At 41.8% G+C, this 20,775-nt stretch overlaps 1 protein-coding gene across 1 annotated transcript in view; it reads right to left on the bottom strand.

Annotated features, from left to right (window-relative positions):
* Nucleotides 1–16,152, bottom strand: part of LOC124553289 — a 56,298-nt gene extending 40,146 nt beyond the window's left edge. Inside the window, exons 1-3 of the mRNA XM_047127170.1 lie at nucleotides 16,042–16,152; nucleotides 14,314–14,396; nucleotides 13,982–14,211 (exon numbers count right to left, since the gene is read on the bottom strand). Of these exons, the coding sequence (XP_046983126.1) occupies nucleotides 13,982–14,211; nucleotides 14,314–14,396; nucleotides 16,042–16,152 (424 nt within the window). The remainder of the gene's footprint in view (nucleotides 1–13,981; nucleotides 14,212–14,313; nucleotides 14,397–16,041) is intronic.
* Between the last annotated feature and the right edge of the window lie 4,623 nt (nucleotides 16,153–20,775).

The raw sequence follows: 20,775 nt of genomic DNA, 5'->3' as shown, positions 1-20,775 counted from the left end.
TCTTTTATCTCGTCCGTCGTTGCAAATCTCGTACGATCTCAATAAAATACTTCATTGAAGCTATACGAGGTCTGTTCAGATAACTCGAGAACTGCCTCCACAAAATTTATTTACTCTCATCTTTTACTCATTGTGCATGGGCTCCTTCGCAATACTCTCCTCAACAACTGAGACATCGCTCCCCAATGTCGTTTCCGTTTCCGGAAGCAGTCTTGGTACGCCTCTTACAGTCTGCGAATTTTCTTTTATCTCGTCCGTCGTTGCAAATCTCGTACGATCTCAATAAAATACTTCATTGAAGCTATACGAGGTCTGTTCAGATAACTCGAGAACTGCCTCCACAAAATTTATTTACTCTCATCTTTTACTCATTGTGCATGGGCTCCTTCGCAATACTCTCCTCAACAACTGAGACATCGCTCCCCAATGTCGTTTCCGTTTCCGGAAGCAGTCTTGGTACGCCTCTTACAGTCTGCGAATTTTCTTTTATCTCGTCCGTCGTTGCAAATCTCGTACGATCTCAATAAAATACTTCATTGAAGCTATACGAGGTCTGTTCAGATAACTCGAGAACTGCCTCCACAAAATTTATTTACTCTCATCTTTTACTCATTGTGCATGGGCTCCTTGTCAATACTCTCCTCAACAACTGAGACATCGCTCCCCAATGTCGTTTCCGTTTCCGGAAGCAGTCTTGGTACGCCTCTTACAGTCTGCGAATTTTCTTTTATCTCGTCCGTCGTTGCAAATCTCGTACGATCTCAATAAAATACTTCATTGAAGCTATACGAGGTCTGTTCAGATAACTCGAGAACTGCCACCACAAAATTTATTTACTCTCATCTTTTACTCATTGTGCATGGGCTCCTTCGCAATACTCTCCTCAACAACTGAGACATCGCTCCCCAATGTCGTTTCCGTTTCCGGAAGCAGTCTTGGTACGCCTCTTACAGTCTGCGAATTTTCTTTTATCTCGTCCGTCGTTGCAAATCTCGTACGATCTCAATAAAATACTTCATTGAAGCTATACGAGGTCTGTTCAGATAACTCGAGAACTGCCTCCACAAAATTTATTTACTCTCATCTTTTACTCATTGTGCATGGGCTCCTTCGCAATACTCTCCTCAACAACTGAGACATCGCTCCCCAATGTCGTTTCCGTTTCCGGAAGCAGTCTTGGTACGCCTCTTACAGTCTGCGAATTTTCTTTTATCTCGTCCGTCGTTGCAAATCTCGTACGATCTCAATAAAATACTTCATTGAAGCTATACGAGGTCTGTTCAGATAACTCGAGAACTGCCTCCACAAAATTTATTTACTCTCATCTTTTACTCATTGTGCATGGGCTCCTTCGCAATACTCTCCTCAACAACTGAGACATCGCTCCCCAATGTCGTTTCCGTTTCCGGAAGCAGTCTTGGTACGCCTCTTACAGTCTGCGAATTTTCTTTTATCTCGTCCGTCGTTGCAAATCTCGTACGATCTCAATAAAATACTTCATTGAAGCTATACGAGGTCTGTTCAGATAACTCGAGAACTACCTCCACAAAATTTATTTACTCTCATCTTTTACTCATTGTGCATGGGCTCCTTCGCAATACTCTCCTCAACAACTGAGACATCGCTCCCCAATGTCGTTTCCGTTTCCGGAAGCAGTCTTGGTACGCCTCTTACAGTCTGCGAATTTTCTTTTATCTCGTCCGTCGTTGCAAATCTCGTACGATCTCAATAAAATACTTCATTGAAGCTATACGAGGTCTGTTCAGATAACTCGAGAACTACCTCCACAAAATTTATTTACTCTCATCTTTTACTCATTGTGCATGGGCTCCTTCGCAATACTCTCCTCAACAACTGAGACATCGCTCCCCAATGTCGTTTCCGTTTCCGGAAGCAGTCTTGGTACGCCTCTTACAGTCTGCGAATTTTCTTTTATCTCGTCCGTCGTTGCAAATCTCGTACGATCTCAATAAAATACTTCATTGAAGCTATACGAGGTCTGTTCAGATAACTCGAGAACTGCGTCCACAAAATTTATTTACTCTCATCTTTTACTCATTGTGCATGGGCTCCTTCGCAATACTCTCCTCAACAACTGAGACATCGCTCCCCAATGTCGTTTCCGTTTCCGGAAGCAGTCTTGGTACGCCTCTTACAGTCTGCGAATTTTCTTTTATCTCGTCCGTCGTTGCAAATCTCGTACGATCTCAATAAAATACTTCATTGAAGCTATACGAGGTCTGTTCAGATAACTCGAGAACTACCTCCACAAAATTTATTTACTCTCATCTTTTACTCATTGTGCATGGGCTCCTTCGCAATACTCTCCTCAACAACTGAGACATCGCTCCCCAATGTCGTTTCCGTTTCCGGAAGCAGTCTTGGTACGCCTCTTACAGTCTGCGAATTTTCTTTTATCTCGTCCGTCGTTGCAAATCTCGTACGATCTCAATAAAATACTTCATTGAAGCTATACGAGGTCTGTTCAGATAACTCGAGAACTACCTCCACAAAATTTATTTACTCTCATCTTTTACTCATTGTGCATGGGCTCCTTCGCAATACTCTCCTCAACAACTGAGACATCGCTCCCCAATGTCGTTTCCGTTTCCGGAAGCAGTCTTGGTACGCCTCTTACAGTCTGCGAATTTTCTTTTATCTCGTCCGTCGTTGCAAATCTCGTACGATCTCAATAAAATACTTCATTGAAGCTATACGAGGTCTGTTCAGATAACTCGAGAACTGCCTCCACAAAATTTATTTACTCTCATCTTTTACTCATTGTGCATGGGCTCCTTCGCAATACTCTCCTCAACAACTGAGACATCGCTCCCCAATGTCGTTTCCGTTTCCGGAAGCAGTCTTGGTACGCCTCTTACAGTCTGCGAATTTTCTTTTATCTCGTCCGTCGTTGCAAATCTCGTACGATCTCAATAAAACACTTCATTGAAGCTATACGAGGTCTGTTCAGATAACTCGAGAACTGCCTCCACAAAATTTATTTACTCTCATCTTTTACTCATTGTGCATGGGCTCCTTCGCAATACTCTCCTCAACAACTGAGACATCGCTCCCCAATGTCGTTTCCGTTTCCGGAAGCAGTCTTGGTACGCCTCTTACAGTCTGCGAATTTTCTTTTATCTCGTCCGTCGTTGCAAATCTCGTACGATCTCAATAAAATACTTCATTGAAGCTATACGAGGTCTGTTCAGATAACTCGAGAACTACCTCCACAAAATTTATTTACTCTCATCTTTTACTCATTGTGCATGGGCTCCTTCGCAATACTCTCCTCAACAACTGAGACATCGCTCCCCAATGTCGTTTCCGTTTCCGGAAGCAGTCTTGGTACGCCTCTTACAGTCTGCGAATTTTCTTTTATCTCGTCCGTCGTTGCAAATCTCGTACGATCTCAATAAAATACTTCATTGAAGCTATACGAGGTCTGTTCAGATAACTCGAGAACTACCTCCACAAAATTTATTTACTCTCATCTTTTACTCATTGTGCATGGGCTCCTTCGCAATACTCTCCTCAACAACTGAGACATCGCTCCCCAATGTCGTTTCCGTTTCCGGAAGCAGTCTTGGTACGCCTCTTACAGTCTGCGAATTTTCTTTTATCTCGTCCGTCGTTGCAAATCTCGTACGATCTCAATAAAATACTTCATTGAAGCTATACGAGGTCTGTTCAGATAACTTGAGAACTGCGTCCACAAAATTTATTTACTCTCATCTTTTACTCATTGTGCATGGGCTCCTTCGCAATACTCTCCTCAACAACTGAGACATCGCTCCCCAATGTCGTTTCCGTTTCCGGAAGCAGTCTTGGTACGCCTCTTACAGTCTGCGAATTTTCTTTTATCTCGTCCGTCGTTGCAAATCTCGTACGATCTCAATAAAATACTTCATTGAAGCTATACGAGGTCTGTTCAGATAACTCGAGAACTACCTCCACAAAATTTATTTACTCTCATCTTTTACTCATTGTGCATGGGCTCCTTCGCAATACTCTCCTCAACAACTGAGACATCGCTCCCCAATGTCGTTTCCGTTTCCGGAAGCAGTCTTGGTACGCCTCTTACAGTCTGCGAATTTTCTTTTATCTCGTCCGTCGTTGCAAATCTCGTACGATCTCAATAAAATACTTCATTGAAGCTATACGAGGTCTGTTCAGATAACTCGAGAACTACCTCCACAAAATTTATTTACTCTCATCTTTTACTCATTGTGCATGGGCTCCTTCGCAATACTCTCCTCAACAACTGAGACATCGCTCCCCAATGTCGTTTCCGTTTCCGGAAGCAGTCTTGGTACGCCTCTTACAGTCTGCGAATTTTCTTTTATCTCGTCCGTCGTTGCAAATCTCGTACGATCTCAATAAAATACTTCATTGAAGCTATACGAGGTCTGTTCAGATAACTCGAGAACTACCTCCACAAAATTTATTTACTCTCATCTTTTACTCATTGTGCATGGGCTCCTTCGCAATACTCTCCTCAACAACTGAGACATCGCTCCCCAATGTCGTTTCCGTTTCCGGAAGCAGTCTTGGTACGCCTCTTACAGTCTGCGAATTTTCTTTTATCTCGTCCGTCGTTGCAAATCTCGTACGATCTCAATAAAATACTTCATTGAAGCTATACGAGGTCTGTTCAGATAACTCGAGAACTGCCTCCACAAAATTTATTTACTCTCATCTTTTACTCATTGTGCATGGGCTCCTTCGCAATACTCTCCTCAACAACTGAGACATCGCTCCCCAATGTCGTTTCCGTTTCCGGAAGCAGTCTTGGTACGCCTCTTACAGTCTGCGAATTTTCTTTTATCTCGTCCGTCGTTGCAAATCTCGTACGATCTCAATAAAATACTTCATTGAAGCTATACGAGGTCTGTTCAGATAACTCGAGAACTACCTCCACAAAATTTATTTACTCTCATCTTTTACTCATTGTGCATGGGCTCCTTCGCAATACTCTCCTCAACAACTGAGACATCGCTCCCCAATGTCGTTTCCGTTTCCGGAAGCAGTCTTGGTACGCCTCTTACAGTCTGCGAATTTTCTTTTATCTCGTCCGTCGTTGCAAATCTCGTACGATCTCAATAAAATACTTCATTGAAGCTATACGAGGTCTGTTCAGATAACTCGAGAACTACCTCCACAAAATTTATTTACTCTCATCTTTTACTCATTGTGCATGGGCTCCTTCGCAATACTCTCCTCAACAACTGAGACATCGCTCCCCAATGTCGTTTCCGTTTCCGGAAGCAGTCTTGGTACGCCTCTTACAGTCTGCGAATTTTCTTTTATCTCGTCCGTCGTTGCAAATCTCGTACGATCTCAATAAAATACTTCATTGAAGCTATACGAGGTCTGTTCAGATAACTCGAGAACTACCTCCACAAAATTTATTTACTCTCATCTTTTACTCATTGTGCATGGGCTCCTTCGCAATACTCTCCTCAACAACTGAGACATCGCTCCCCAATGTCGTTTCCGTTTCCGGAAGCAGTCTTGGTACGCCTCTTACAGTCTGCGAATTTTCTTTTATCTCGTCCGTCGTTGCAAATCTCGTACGATCTCAATAAAATACTTCATTGAAGCTATACGAGGTCTGTTCAGATAACTCGAGAACTGCCTCCACAAAATTTATTTACTCTCATCTTTTACTCATTGTGCATGGGCTCCTTCGCAATACTCTCCTCAACAACTGAGACATCGCTCCCCAATGTCGTTTCCGTTTCCGGAAGCAGTCTTGGTACGCCTCTTACAGTCTGCGAATTTTCTTTTATCTCGTCCGTCGTTGCAAATCTCGTACGATCTCAATAAAATACTTCATTGAAGCTATACGAGGTCTGTTCAGATAACTCGAGAACTACCTCCACAAAATTTATTTACTCTCATCTTTTACTCATTGTGCATGGGCTCCTTCGCAATACTCTCCTCAACAACTGAGACATCGCTCCCCAATGTCGTTTCCGTTTCCGGAAGCAGTCTTGGTACGCCTCTTACAGTCTGCGAATTTTCTTTTATCTCGTCCGTCGTTGCAAATCTTCGTCCTTTCAAAGGGATTTTCCGCTTCAGAAATAAACAAAATCCATAGTGTTTAGGTCTGAAGAGTGTGGAAGATGAGGCAACACGGTGATTTGGTTTTTTGTGCAACAATCACTCACCAATAGGGATCAACGTGGGGGTGCGTTGTCGTGAAGCATGAGCCATTAACTGTCGCACCACATTCCGGGCCGTTTCTTTATCACATTTTCTCACAGGCGTCGCAACACGTCCTAATAGTACCAGGGATTAACAGATTCTCCCTGTGGAACGAATGCATGATGAACTAATCCTTCAAAAGTCAAAGAAAACTATCAGCTTAGCTTTGACATTTGACCCCACCTGACGAGCTCTCTTTGGTCTTATAGAACTTTTCCCGACCCACTGTGAAGATCGAACCTTGGTCTCAACATCATAAACGTAAACCCACGTCACGTCAACAGCTATGATTGTCTTGAAGAATATCTCGTTTGTCCAATGGAAAGTCTCTTCAGAGGCTGCAAGGTGAAGAACTTTCTTGTCCTGACTCATGAGCCGTGGGACGATCTTGGCGGCCACACGAGGCATTCCAAGATGCTGCGTGAGGCTTTCATGACTTGATCCTTCTGAAATGCTACATTCTTCTGCAATCTCTCGGACAGTCAGTCTTCTATTGTCACGTACAATTTCGTTCACGCTCCTGACGTAAGCATTGTCTGTAGACGTCGAAGGGCCTCCTGAACAAGGGTCAAATTAACTTCCGTCAGGACGTTTTTAAACCGTGTGAGACACTCGTAACACCAAATACGGCTTAACTACTCATCACCGTGGGCTTCTTGCATCATTTGGTGTGTCTCTGTAAAGGTTTCCTTGAGTTTCACGCAAAATTTAATATAGACGCGTTGCTCATCTAACTCTGCCATCTCGAAATTCACTCACTGTGTGACGCAACTACATCACTGAACCATAACAGCAATGAAACTTCCGGCAGTTACACGTTTAACACAGACGTCTGCAGGGATGCTAACCAAATTCGTTGCAACACGCCAGAGGTGCGAAATCAGAAATGTTCTGAAAATTTTTTAACAGACTCCGTAGACTACAAAATGACAGAAACCTGAGTCCCAATATCTGTGCGTCGCAAGGCAATACAGAAGGACCCCCAGGTATGTTGACTTACATAAACGGTGGGTGAGACAATGCGGATTCTCAGTCCCCCAAATGCGTCGGATTTTGTTATTGACGAACTCAAAAAAATGAAGTGGACTTCGTCGCTAAACCTAACCGTGCATGCACATACTAATTCCCATTATGTCCCGCTGCCAATCGTGCAGTTCGAACGTCCTAACGCTAACCGTTCAGAGGTTATGACGATTTTCTTTCATACTGTCCAATAATTGTCACCCTAAACCTATATTTCTTTAGGTATCGACTGTACTCTTTCAGACGCTTTTTCTAGGTCAGGGAGTCCATTGAAAGTGTGCAGTTTCTCTTTAATTACTTTCCACTACTAAACTAAAAGCCATAATTCGCTCTGTGATACTTTTTATCCTTTCTTTAATAAAAAATTATGTAAAGAAACATGTTTTAATCAAGAGTTTGAAAATTGTCGTTGGATAAGCTACTCACAGCGGAAACCTCGAAGAAAAATATGCCAACTAACTAGTGTTTGTATCGGCTCACGCGAACACATAGAGCTCCATCCTCGGCTGTAAGGACCGCAATGAGCTGTGCAGCCTCTGCCTGACAGCAGAACACAGACCCCCAGCGTACAAGAGTCATGCGGAAGGATGAGCGGGAGAGGCGGAGTAGATTCGATGAAGGGTTGCGCGTGTTGCCACGGGATCGTTCACTCGCCGCGAGAATCTTACAGAGATCCTCAGCAGACAGCAGTGGCAGTCGCTACAAGACAGGCGCTTTGTACCATGGAGAGGGCTCCCGTTGGAAGATCGAGAGAGCGCGGTTAAAGAAGAGACGGGAAAGGCATCACTTCCTCCCACATGTAAATCCTGAAACCAGCAAAACCAGAAAATCAGATAAATCTGCGCTCATGCGAATGTTTATAGGAAGCCATTCTGTCTACACAACGTTCGCGAATGGAGCAGGCGAGGGGACTGAGGGCAAAGGAGGAAATCATACTGGTAGCAGAAATACCCTCCGCCCCACACCGTAAGCGACTCACGGATTGTAGATGTGGACATGGAAAGGGAGGCGCTGATCTTATTGAGGCTAGAGACAGGAACGACTGCGCATTCTTTGATAAAAACCAAAGAGTCTGCAGGGAAAGCACAAACGCATTTAATAGAAGGACCCTTATCAGGCATTTCAGACCTAGTAATGAGGGAAATACTGCGACTCACCTTACTGAATTGCTAGTATCACGTGGTTGCTTGAAATATTTATTTAAGTTTCATAAAAACACCTTTTAAATTCTCATTATTTTGAATCAATACACGTTCACAGCCAAGGTCTGTAATTCCTTAACATCTGTTAAAGTACCACAGTGCATATTTGCTGTCTGCAGAGAAAGAAGATACAACGTCAGTTACCAATGTAACAATGGAGAAAGTTCTGAAAAGTAAGAGAACCTCAGAAACCACAACCTTATCTGTAACTGAGGTTCTTTATCAACAAAGGAAATCCTTGCAGAGTGTCATTTTTAGATTCGCGTGAGCTGACAGTAGTAATCAAGTCTAGCGGTGCCAGCTAGCTTTATCAGGCAATCTACCAAGTATCTGAAATACGTCGAAGTACATTCATCACGTCACAATGACATGACTTCAAGTTCATATTAGCCACACCCTGTAGAGATTTAATTTCTTTGCTTTTGAAAGCTGCTATGGTCTTAAGTTCTTGTTTTTAGTAAACCAGGCTGAAAGACCAGAATAAGAAGCCGTTTTAAAACATATTAAAATCAAATGAAAACTAACAATCGTGAAGGTCAGGAAATCGTAAAATGAGTAGTCGTGGATGTGTCACTGTTAGTCGTTAAAGTTGATTTGGCTCACACACAAAATGGGAAGAAACGGGAAAAATAACAAGACGTGGACATAGTGGGATTCAACCTAGGACTCCCTCCACTATAAGCAATGGTACAAGATGCAGGAGGTAAGTTCCTATCACGTACAGGGTTGGCTTGAGTCGTGTGATGGGGTTGCGCACTCGCGGGAGTAGAGAGCAGGTGTGTGGGAATAATGGAGTGCAGTTGTGGTGTTGTGACGGCTGTGGTTACAGCACAGTGCTAGGGTAAAATGCCTGCCCTATCACTGTCTCCCACCAACTGCGAGGTTCGTGCAGTTGTCCGATTTTCGCACACTCGGAAGCACAGTCCTGCAGAGATTCATCGCTAGTTCTGCCACGCGTGCAGACACGACATTATGAGCGACAGTATGGTCAGAAGCTGGTGAAGGCAATTCGCTGAAGGACGGACCAGTATTCACGAAGGAGACCTCAGTGGTCGATAGCCGGCCACGTCCTGGTGACACCAGATCAGCTGGAAATCTGTGCGGCAAGCAATTTTACAGAACCGGCGTTTCAATTTTTCTGAACACTAGTTTCACAAGCTGCGACATCGTCGCGAAAAAACACAGTGACCCGTATATGTTAGAAGTTTCCTTTAATTTACTCCTATTGTCACAATCTTTTCTGTTTAACAGAGTACCTGTTTCGGTCTTTAATGACCATCATCAGATCTGTCTCATAAAATCAAAGTCCTAATGTACTGCAGCCATAGTGGCATCGTCAAATGTTACATGCGGAATCAGCACCAGCATCGTCATATACATATAAATCACATCACAAACGTGTGTATCGTGCCTGTGTTGTGATTTATATGTATTTGACGATGCTGGTGCTGATTCCGCATGTAACATTTGACGATGCCACTATGGCTGCAGTACATTAGGACGTTGATTTTATGAAACAGATCGGATGATGATCATTAAAGACCGAAACCGGTAATCTGTTAAACAAAACGATTGTGACCATAGACGTATATTAAAGGAAACTTTTCTGAACACTCTCGTCAATTCCCCAATCGTCTCGCTTGTTGATGCACGAAATTGTTTCCCACTGGCTTGTTCTCCGTAAAGTGTGTGGAAGACTGTGTCAAGGCAACTGTAAGATAAACACAAAACCAAACGTCAGGCTGGAGCGTTGATATTGCCACAGCGGTACGCAGATAAAGATGACTTGTCTCAACCATGTTGTCACTAGAGATAGAAATGAAATGATGGTATGACATCGTTGGCTAGGAAGCCTCTACGTGGGGATATTCGGAAGCAGAGTGCAAGTCTTATTTCAGTCGGTGCCCCATTGGGCGACTTGCGGCCGATGGTGAGGATAAAACGATGATGAAAGCAACACAACACCCAGTCGCAGAGAGAAGAAAATCTCCAATCCGGCCGGAAATCAAACCGGGGGCAGTGCATGGGAGGCAAGCACGTTACTACCGAGCTAAACAGAGGGACTATCAAGAAATGAAAGGTGCGTATCCCACACCACACCAGAAACCATACAAGAATCCATGCATTGGCAGCATCGTGGTTCACATGTGAAGACGAAATTGCCAGAAACTGTCTGTCAAAAACTCCTGTGCACTGTCTTCTGGGATCGGCGTGGTGTCCTTCTGTGCATGTTTTTACCGTGAGGGGAAACGTTAAATGTTGATCGATATTGTCAGGCATTGAAATATCTGAGAAGGTTGATCCAGAACAAGAGACAAGCGATGTTGACAAGAGGTACTAAGCTTGTGCCGACGCCACATGAAATGTGTCGAATGACTTCGGATGGGAGATCTTCGTCCATCCACCATGCAGCTCTCATCACACCGCCAGTGACTTTTATCTCGTCCACCAGGACGAAGTTCAGGTGCAGACTGGAGTGAGTCCGTGGCTCCGGATGTTTGCAGCTGAATCCTATTACCTGGGTGTACAACTGATGGTGCATCCTTAGGAAAACGCCTCATCAGTCGTGATGACTACGTTGAGATCTAACTAGTGAATCTGAAAGTATTCTTATAAATATATATAGCTTAGTGATGATTTGGTTTTCTATACGAGCAACAGAACTTACTTTCTGGACACCTCGTATTTCGGAAACACTGCCTATTTACCGTTTCTATTATCAGCAGACAGTAGATCATTATGGAGATGTGATGCAGGTGGTTAATTCGAACCAATATCGCAATCGCAGACTAGTCATTTGTTCTTCTAGAGAGGAATGTACATAACCATCATTTCTAAATTACAACAACAGTGTTTGAGATAGTCAAGCTATTCATTTAAATAAGGAAACTTAGTTTTGTCGTGGACCTCTTATATAATTAATGATGACGACGTTCAATCGAAAATAAAAGTGAATGGGTCGCTGTATACTGATAGTATTGCATCACAACTTGTATGCAGTGGTCAGAGAAGTGGTCCTTCACGAAATTATAGTTATAAACAAAATTTTTCCGTGTTGTTCGAAATTGTGAAGCGTATTAATAAAACACTAACTTATCATGACACTGTCACATACAATAAACTTGTAGATTAGACGTCCTGCACTGATACGTAGATGTTGATGTGTCTGACCACACTGAAGTTCCTAACCCAACCATCATGCTAGCTTTCATCCCTTTAAAAACAGCTAATCTCCATTTTAAGGAAGAATTCAGCCTAGAACTACAATTTTATTCAGAAAAATTTAGTGACTACTCACACGTTTGAAGAATTTACTCTTAACTCCCAAAACCTTTAGGCTGTATTTGAATCACAAGTACGTCTCGGAAATGTCTGAAATACTGACTGTAACAGGATGTGACACACCGAATGATGCCAAAGATAATTACTGATTTCTATCAGCATGAAACAGAACCGTCTTTACTTCCGCCTTAGCATAACTCAGACTAGAAAAAACAAACTGCAAGGTTTCCAATGAAACTGAAGTGAAACAATTGCCAGCCAGTCTTTGCAAATACGTTATTTGACTATTGAGTGTGTAAATTAAATTTAGGGAATCAATGAAGTCGTGTTCAGTAGAGTCCATGAGTTCCAAAGAAATTGGTATTAACTTACAATCAGATATCGCTACCATTGCATCTCTTCAAGGAGCCTGTGAGTAGATTGTTATTCAGAAAACTCAAGGGAAATGTTACCCTAACCTTCAAATTACGAGAAGAAATCCCATATAACCAGAAAGGGAAACCGTTATTGTGCCAGTGAATTCTAATGAGTATTTCTCTTGTATAAACATTTATTTTTTTATAAAATGTTAACAAACATTTTTATTTTTCTAAGCTGAGTGCCAACTATTTTATTATAAATATTAACTAACCTGAATTAAATTTATGCAGGAAGTAGTCTTGGCGTGTTTACATACTTCTGTGCATTTATATTATTGAAAATACAATTTGCTTGTTCCATTCCCACATTTATGTGTCGATAAGAAAAGAAAATTTAAAGCTGAAATATGAAATTATCGATGAGAACAAATTATTCATGTTTCTCATAAAATGGATCTACAGAACTTTTCAACTATGTTTTGCGAATGTATCTACGAAATCCGTCACGTGAAAATTGCGGCGTCAGTAACGAAAGTTGCTTTTCATGAACACCATTAAAATCACATTAAAAGTTCAGAACTCGAAAGTCTATGAAGCTGTATACTTCAGAACTTTGGTACTACTACATCTTCTCATAATAGAGACGGTTTTAAAATGTGGTTGCTATAGGGTAATTATAAGAGAAGTTATACTTTTGAATGTTTTGTGCCCTTAAGCACTGCGACATATAAACTTAGTGTTCATATCTAAGGCTACGCCGAACTTCACTCCTCTGAAGGGAGCACAGTATTTGCGCCTTTCCTGCGCTACCAGTGGGCCGCGCTGCCAGGCGTAACGGCGTCTCGCCGTCCCATTTTACGGTGAGCGTTCACAGCCCACGCGGCGAAGAAGCCGTTGTTCGCCTAGAGGCGTCTGGAACATGCCTGTTCTGGTGAAGCGTTACTAGCAATTAACATATCGCCGTTCCAGAAGAACAATGGCATAACTGTCAAAATGAATACTTTACAGGAGAGGGAGAAAACCAAACGACATTTTTTAAAAACTTCATAAAACAACAGTACAATTATCTACGGTATTGAAAGTTGGCCTAACTGTGACACTACGTATTCTCTACAAAATACACAAATTATTTCCTTCTAACAGGATCCTATTCACCCCCTTGGAACCCTTTAAGGAAATGTGTCATTGTCCTTCCGACATTGTTATCACAATTTAACAAATACGGCTAAAGAAGGTGTGTGGGAAAAAAAGAAATATATCTCTAAACTATAATTCTTTGTTCATTCTTACAGTTTCATTGTTTTATTATCATTTTTATTATTTGCATCTTATAACCGACATAAAATAATACAATAAGTGAAATGAAGAACTTCGAAATGCCATAAAAGCAACAAAATACATTTATGTGGATACAGAATCATAGAAGGCCTTGTAATATTTAGGAATGATGTTGCTGTTAACCAAATTGTCTAACTCTTGAATTTTGTTTCCTGAGAGGGCTCACTTATGTAGTATAAGCAGGTTTCAGATCCAGATTACTCCCATTTACATTCCCTGTTAAACGCGTGTTTGTAACTGTTCTTATACTGAAACCATCACTTCCATTTTCACATCGAAATAATTTAATTTCGGACACTTTTAAAATACTCCCGTCAGCGTCCTTGGCCATGTAAAGAGCTATCTCATCATGCAAAGCTTTCAAATGGTTCAAATGGCTCTGAGCACTATGGGACTTAACATCTGAGGTCATCAGTCCCCTAGACTTAGAACTACTTAAACGTAAGTAACCTAAGGACAACACACACATCCATGGCTGAGGCAGGATTCGAACCGGCGACCATAGAAGCAGCGCGGTCCCGGACTGAAGCGCATAGAACCGCCTGGCCACAACGGCCGGCTGCAAACCTTTCATGTCATTGAACTCTGAAAAACCCATTTCTCTGAGATGTAGCGTACTCCCATTCTCTTTTGCATTTCTGATGACTGATATGTACTGATGGGATACATAAATTGTCTCTGACTTCTTAGCACTCTTAACTGCTCTCTCAGTGATGCTGTGAACTCCGTCTCCCTCGTTCTGGGTGTGACCAGAATCCAGCCTTTGTGCTGCACACAAGTACGTTGCAATCATGTATCTGAAATAGAAGAGAATGACATTTTAATCAATCTGGTTTTTACAACAGAAACATTTTGTTACATGATTTCTGCGAATCACAGTCTGAGTTTACAGTACTTACTTGTCCTTCTGTTGCCCTCCACAATTGTTGGGGTAAAATACGACATCAACTCCAGGAAGGTTCCTGGATAACTCTTCAACATACTGTAAGACACGAGTTGCTACTTACACCACGCCTTTGACACCAATGCCCTCATGCAAGAAAAAAAAAAGTAGTTTTGTCGTTTCCACTCTCAGTGACCTGCAACAAACAACAAACATAAGTAGAACAGACTTCAAGAGTAATAACAGACAGTGAAAATATGTATGTATGGACACTTACTGTGAAATTGTAACAGTTGAGCCTCGACTTGTAGAAAAGGCAGATGCTTGTTCCGTTGGTACCGGTAAGACGGCTTGTAAATCATAAACAGCTAGTTGTATTTTCTTATATTGAGCCAACTCCTTATCCAAGTTTTTTCTATGCGACTCAATTCTTTTTCTTCCTGATGTTCTTGAAATGCTTCTTGCAGCTTTGCCATGTCTTCATCTGTAGCGTTTATGTAAGCTTCACATTGGTTTCACTAATCCTTCTTTGGAACAAAAAATCCGATGTTAAATTCGGTATTGAATATATGCGTGTAGGCGTCATAATTTGTAGCTGGCAGGTTAGTGGAAGATCGCTCTGAAGAGTAATTTCTGTGCATTTCTGCGATGGGTAAACCACCATCTGAATACTCTTGTTGTGTCACTTCTTTTACATAGTGACTCACAACATGGGGAACTGAGTTTATGTTATTCTTAACTGACTCCAAGATTTCTGGACCAAAATGGTTCAAATGGCTATGAGCACTGTGGGACTTAACATCTGCGGCGTAGAACTTAGGACATCACATACATCCATGCTCGAGGCAGGACTCGAACGTGCGACCGTAGTGGTCGCGTGGTTCAAGACTGAAGTGCCTAGAACCGCTCGGCCACAGCGGCCGGTTTTCTGGATCAGTCTTACACTGTTTTCCACATTGTCCCCTTTCGTCCACAGGTGCTACCCCAGTCCCAGTCCTTTTCACTTCGATAACGGTATGGATTGGCCTTTCAGTTATTCCAAAGCGTTTATCAGAAATGTTTTGCGCACACGAATCTTCTGCTCATCTTTCACCAATTAGAAAACGAAATTCGGCTTTCTAGTTTCTTGGGCAGTAATGCGACGATATTTGAGAACGAGCCTTTCAATGCAGTTTAGGAAATCCCATTGTCTTTGTAACGAACCCAGTGCCCAGTAATTCGTGAACAGCTGACATCTAAAGTCTTCTGTTACTTTCTTTGTACATGAGAGGATACAATTATCAGTATACGGGGCACCCATTTTTCGAGCCTTGATTATTTTACCCGAACGTGATGTATAACCTTTCCCACTGTTTCTCAATGTTTTGGCTTTACTCTGTCCCAGTTGCTACAATTTCGAATTCTTTTTTAGGCTTTGTAATGGCACATTTTTCCTTATGGACTGATTTTTCACTTGAATTAGACGATTCATCACTGCCTGATGGATGATAATTGTCACTTGAGCCAGACGACAAATCTGAAGTGATATCGAACGTGCTGCTCAGCAAAGGGGTTGTTACTGGCATTCTGTTCAGAACTGATTTTGTCGCGCTTGCCCTTACAACCACATACACATTTCAAGCTTCCAGCAATTGTGTTTCTAGGATTGATGTTTTGATGATGATGCCTGTGGCTCCACCTTGCTCACTGGCTTCTCTGTTAGTTCACAGTGAGGGCTTAATGGGTGTTGCTCTATACTACTCACCCGTGCTTGTAGTTCAATTATCATGGAAGAGTTTATTTCCCTTGTCCCTTTGTTATCCTCCGCTAGCCCTTGAAGAGCAAGTCGCTTAATCTTCTTTGCTGGGTCACTCATTTTACCCCTATAAAACGGAAATGAAATTGACGTAAGTGTATTTAAAAGCCGTTTTGTTCACATCAACAATGATGCGAAGAACAGTTATGACAAAAAAGATATTTAAAAGTTGAGGAAACAACAATGCTATGAACACTCACCAAACTGAAATACGCAACACACAATTACGACAATGTTCTTCACAACCCAAGTCACAACAATCGATATTTCCACAAAGAGCCATCTACTCTCTAGCGGCACCATGTATAACTACAGTTCTGAAGATCTTTCACTGCATGCGTTACCTTTTTCTGAAATTACTGGTGCAATAATCTCGATTGGTTGAATTTTGCAGTTGCGTCATTGTTCTCCCGGAACAGTGATATATTGAAGGGTTGCAAAACTGTGACCGGTTACTTTTTTATGATAATTTTTTTTTGTCTATAGGTGTTTCATGCTGGTTTACTTGTCTTCTAACGGAGAGACAAATTATGGATTTAATTGCTTGTCATTTGCCTGCGTTTCTGTAGCATAGATTTTGTATTCGGTGTCTGTCCACACAGATTTCGGTTGTAGGAACCTCTCAAGGCGAAAACTCGTATATTCCATAGAAAAGGCTTGGCCTTTGAAATAGTCTTGCCAGTCTTCATTATGCAGTAAAGTATTTTTCTACTTTCAAAAAACATTTAGCTCACTTTGTGCCGTTTCCAGAGAGACACCACAAAAAAATTAATCTCCTTTCGTCCCCCATTAAATTTATTTACAAAAATTGGAATATTTACAAGATTGCTAATGATCCCATTAAACTGCTTTTCAAAATTTACAAATTTTTCAATGCCACTGACGTTTTAGTGGGCTTTGTATCTTCTGTACATAGGCCACACAACAAAGAAATAATTTTAAGATCCCATCAGTTCGAATTTTCTTCAAAGCTTTTTCAATCGTTTCGTCAGTTTCCATTGCTGACCTTTCTTCTTTTCGCATCAAAGTTTAAAATTAGTTGGTCAAACTGGTGTCCGTGGTACTGTGCTTCTTCTTGAAGGTGTTTCACTAATGACGAAACATTCGGATGAACTTTTGATATTAATGTGTTTATTCTTCGTTTCCATTCTTCTGAGACGTTATTTTTGCGATGCCACCTTCCACTACCGTTCCAAATCTCTCTTGGCATGTGTCGCCACCTAGCCACTGGTCCACAAAATAGTTATAAGAGCCATGAAGCTTTTGGTTTTCAGAAGTGCTGTCCTGAATACACAGTCAACCATCATCCAGCTTTTCCAGAGGACGATGTGCTACAGCAGGATACATTTTTATTTGACACCTTATTTCCTCTCTCTCCTTACTGGATGCAAAGACACCACAACGCTGAACTTTTTTTTTGCAGAAAGCAAACTGTTAGCAGCTAGGACGATGGAAAATTTCCAAACCCATCATCAGAGATGTTGGCTAACATCTAGGCGAGTTGCGAAGTTTCAGAGGTGAATCTCCGCAACACATCGCATTCATATTTCTACCACAACCTGCGTCTCCGGTTTAGTTCCGAAACTGACAAACATGGGGTGCCACAATTGGCATTTTGAATTTTGCCGTTAGAATATTTCAAGCCGCAAATTTTAAATTGTTCGAAGCATAACTACAACATACCTGTTTCCTCGTAAAATTTTCGCATCTTATCGCTTAGGTAATACAATTTTTGTAATCATCGAAGTTGATTTGGCCCCAGTGCATGGTCTGTGGAGCACGGGGCTGGGAATTGCGCTGTGGCACTGTGCGTCAGGAGGGCCAAAGATGGCAGACTTTGTGAAAACTTAATGGCAGACGTTTCATATTTCGTATAGGAATTAATAGAAGCCAGCTGAATCATGATACCTCAAAAAGAAACATGTACATTACCATTATTTGCACAACGATTCTGATGGTGTAATTGGATTTTCAATATATTTACTAGTTTAAAGTTTAGTATCTGACAGTAAATTGTAAAAGTAACACCCAGCAACGAATTTCCAAAATCTAAACAGTTCATCCGATTTCGTCGATCTACGTGTCTTTAGAAAGCTATTAGTGTAAACCTAAACTGGTATGAATTACAGGCGTGTAACTTAAATAGTACACGAGTTATTGGAGGTGAAAGTGGCCGATTACTATCAATCAAGTCAGGCCGTAAGTACTCCACAGTTACATGAGAAAACGGTAGCAGCATGCTTATAAATATAGTTATTCATCTATGTCTTTGATTATATCCGATATATGCTATTCACGAAGAAATTGGTCAAATATTTACTGTGTTTTAGAAAGCACTGACACATCAGGTTACTGGCCTACCTTTTCTCCTATTCCTTTGATATATGTTTATCTAATTTGTTTATGTATCTAATAATGTGTGTTAGAGGGTGTTTATGGTCCAGCCTTAGGAATATTTATGTAATATCAAGCTATTTAAATGTAAATCAAGTACTTCGAATGTGTTTAATTATGTTTTTGTGGGTGCGTTCGGATGAAGACATGGCGCGAGCGCTCTAGCCAATCACAGCGCTCGTGAATGGCGATACTCGATGGAAGCCAGTTCGCGTGAAGGGTACTAGAGGACGCCACGGGACACGGAGGTGCTGGACACGACGGCCCGACAAACGGACAGTCGCGGCAGAGGCTTTGAAAGTGTGGAGCGGTCTGCGCGTGGTCGCGGCAGGTAGAAATACTTCGGAGTGTCGACTTGTGCATTTGTCAGATTTCCGTGGCTTCTACAGTGAAGACGTTGTGTGCGTTTAGAAGTGAAATCTCGCGAGCTATGTTGTTGTTCATAGCTAATTATGTGCAGTAAGAATCTATTGTTTCCCTGTTATTCAACTTATATTTTATTTAATTGCTGGACCATCGACACCAATAACTGTTTTGCAGAAATATACCGCATTTTCAAAAGTACTTCTACTATCGTACTCATCATTTAAAGTCGTTAAGATAGTACCTGCAGATTTTATTTAATTGTAATCTTTCAATCATAAAATTTGCAATTGCTGAGTGATAGGAACCTTCGACAATTCGATTCATGTGTATGTTCATATCGTATACTGTAGACTCAGCTGTATTAGGCGTGTAATGCGGCAACTACGTGTCCCAGCCCCTAGACAACGAAACCAGCCAAACCTTTAATATTGCAACGTTGAGTCTGAGGGTGCGTAGTTGAGGGCCACCGCTCATGTGCGTACTTATTTGAAAGCCCGCATCTTTGTTTGATACTAGGCAGTTGTGACACCCGAAGTGGAATTCACCTTTAGGTCAGGATCGCATTGACACCTGTCGTACACACGACGCCACATGTGCCTCAATCATAATTCTTGTAATCAAGGACAGTTCGAATCTCGCAGAGAAAGGTACACTGAAATACTTCAGAACTGTCCTACGGCTTTGACAAATGAATCAGCAGTAACGTAATTTATAAATCTTAAAGATATTGAACGTAATGGGAAACAAAAATTATATTTTTTTACGCAAAGGAGAAAGATGAACTACCTAATTTTTTGCGAGTCTGTCGTCAATTTTAGCGAGATTTATCTACAAACGGCGCACCTGGCAATCAGCACTCCTGGTAAAAGATAAGCTGATGTACGAGTCCCTGTTATCGGAATTCCCCACAGGTGATATCAGCCCAGCACTGCGGCGTTCCACGTCCTTCTGTAGCAGTGAGCGTCGAGCTGAGGGAGACGGAGCAGCCGAGAGGTCAGCGGCCGCACATCGTACTCTCCGCCACACGCGATATCTGGTACAGGTACTCTCGCATTATGAACATATGTCTGATGCTGCATCTCTTTTTACGATGGTTATTCACAGAAAAGCTTCTCAGACATGTGTGTACGTGATAGAATTAGCGACTTACACAGCTCAGTACGATACAAACGAACAAACACCGTCGGAAGATGCCTTGCAGGTGTAACGGTACCGACCGGCCGCCTTGTCATCCTCAGCCCTTAGGCATCACCTGATCTGGATACGGGAGGGTGGGGTTGGAACACTTGCACTGAGTGACTCTCGCACGGAGCCTGGGACTCTTGCTGGTCTAACCGGCCTCCCACAGGTACAGTAAGGCACTCTCAACAAGTCCAGCAGTTGAGCACAGCTATGTAAAGAACATATACAGCTAAGCTAGTAACAGGATGTTTCCTACGACTGCCCGTTTAGGACGAAATTTAAAATGACAAATTTATATTTTTTTAGAATTTTATTTGCACGTTAAACATAAACACAGAAAATGTCAATGACTAATACTTATATTGCTGTTCACTAAAGGATCGAATGTTTGTTACCACTTGTCTAGTATTGCTAATTCGAAGACAAGCTCGTAAGTTGAAGTCTGCCAGTGAGCCCCTGTGGTGCATTTCGTTCTCTTTACAATGTAAAGAAACAGCATGCACACGTAAGCCTACACAGCGACATAATCATAGCTACGGATTTGCAATCTTGTAAAAAAACTTCTTTGGGGAAACAGCAGTCAAGGAGACCACTTTCGCTTTAGAATTACTCACGCTAACGTCACGTCTGCTGTAGCAGAGTTTCCACACTGTTAACATAACCTCAAAATCAGAGAAACTGCACAATCCTTTGCAACTTCAAATAGAGCATTGTAACTTGATGTGACTGCAGATTCACTCG

The sequence above is a fragment of the Schistocerca americana genome, chromosome 11 (genome assembly GCF_021461395.2).
Source record: "Schistocerca americana isolate TAMUIC-IGC-003095 chromosome 11, iqSchAmer2.1, whole genome shotgun sequence".
Classification (NCBI taxonomy): domain Eukaryota; kingdom Metazoa; phylum Arthropoda; class Insecta; order Orthoptera; family Acrididae; genus Schistocerca; species Schistocerca americana.
This window is presented reverse-complemented; position numbering and strand designations above follow the sequence as displayed.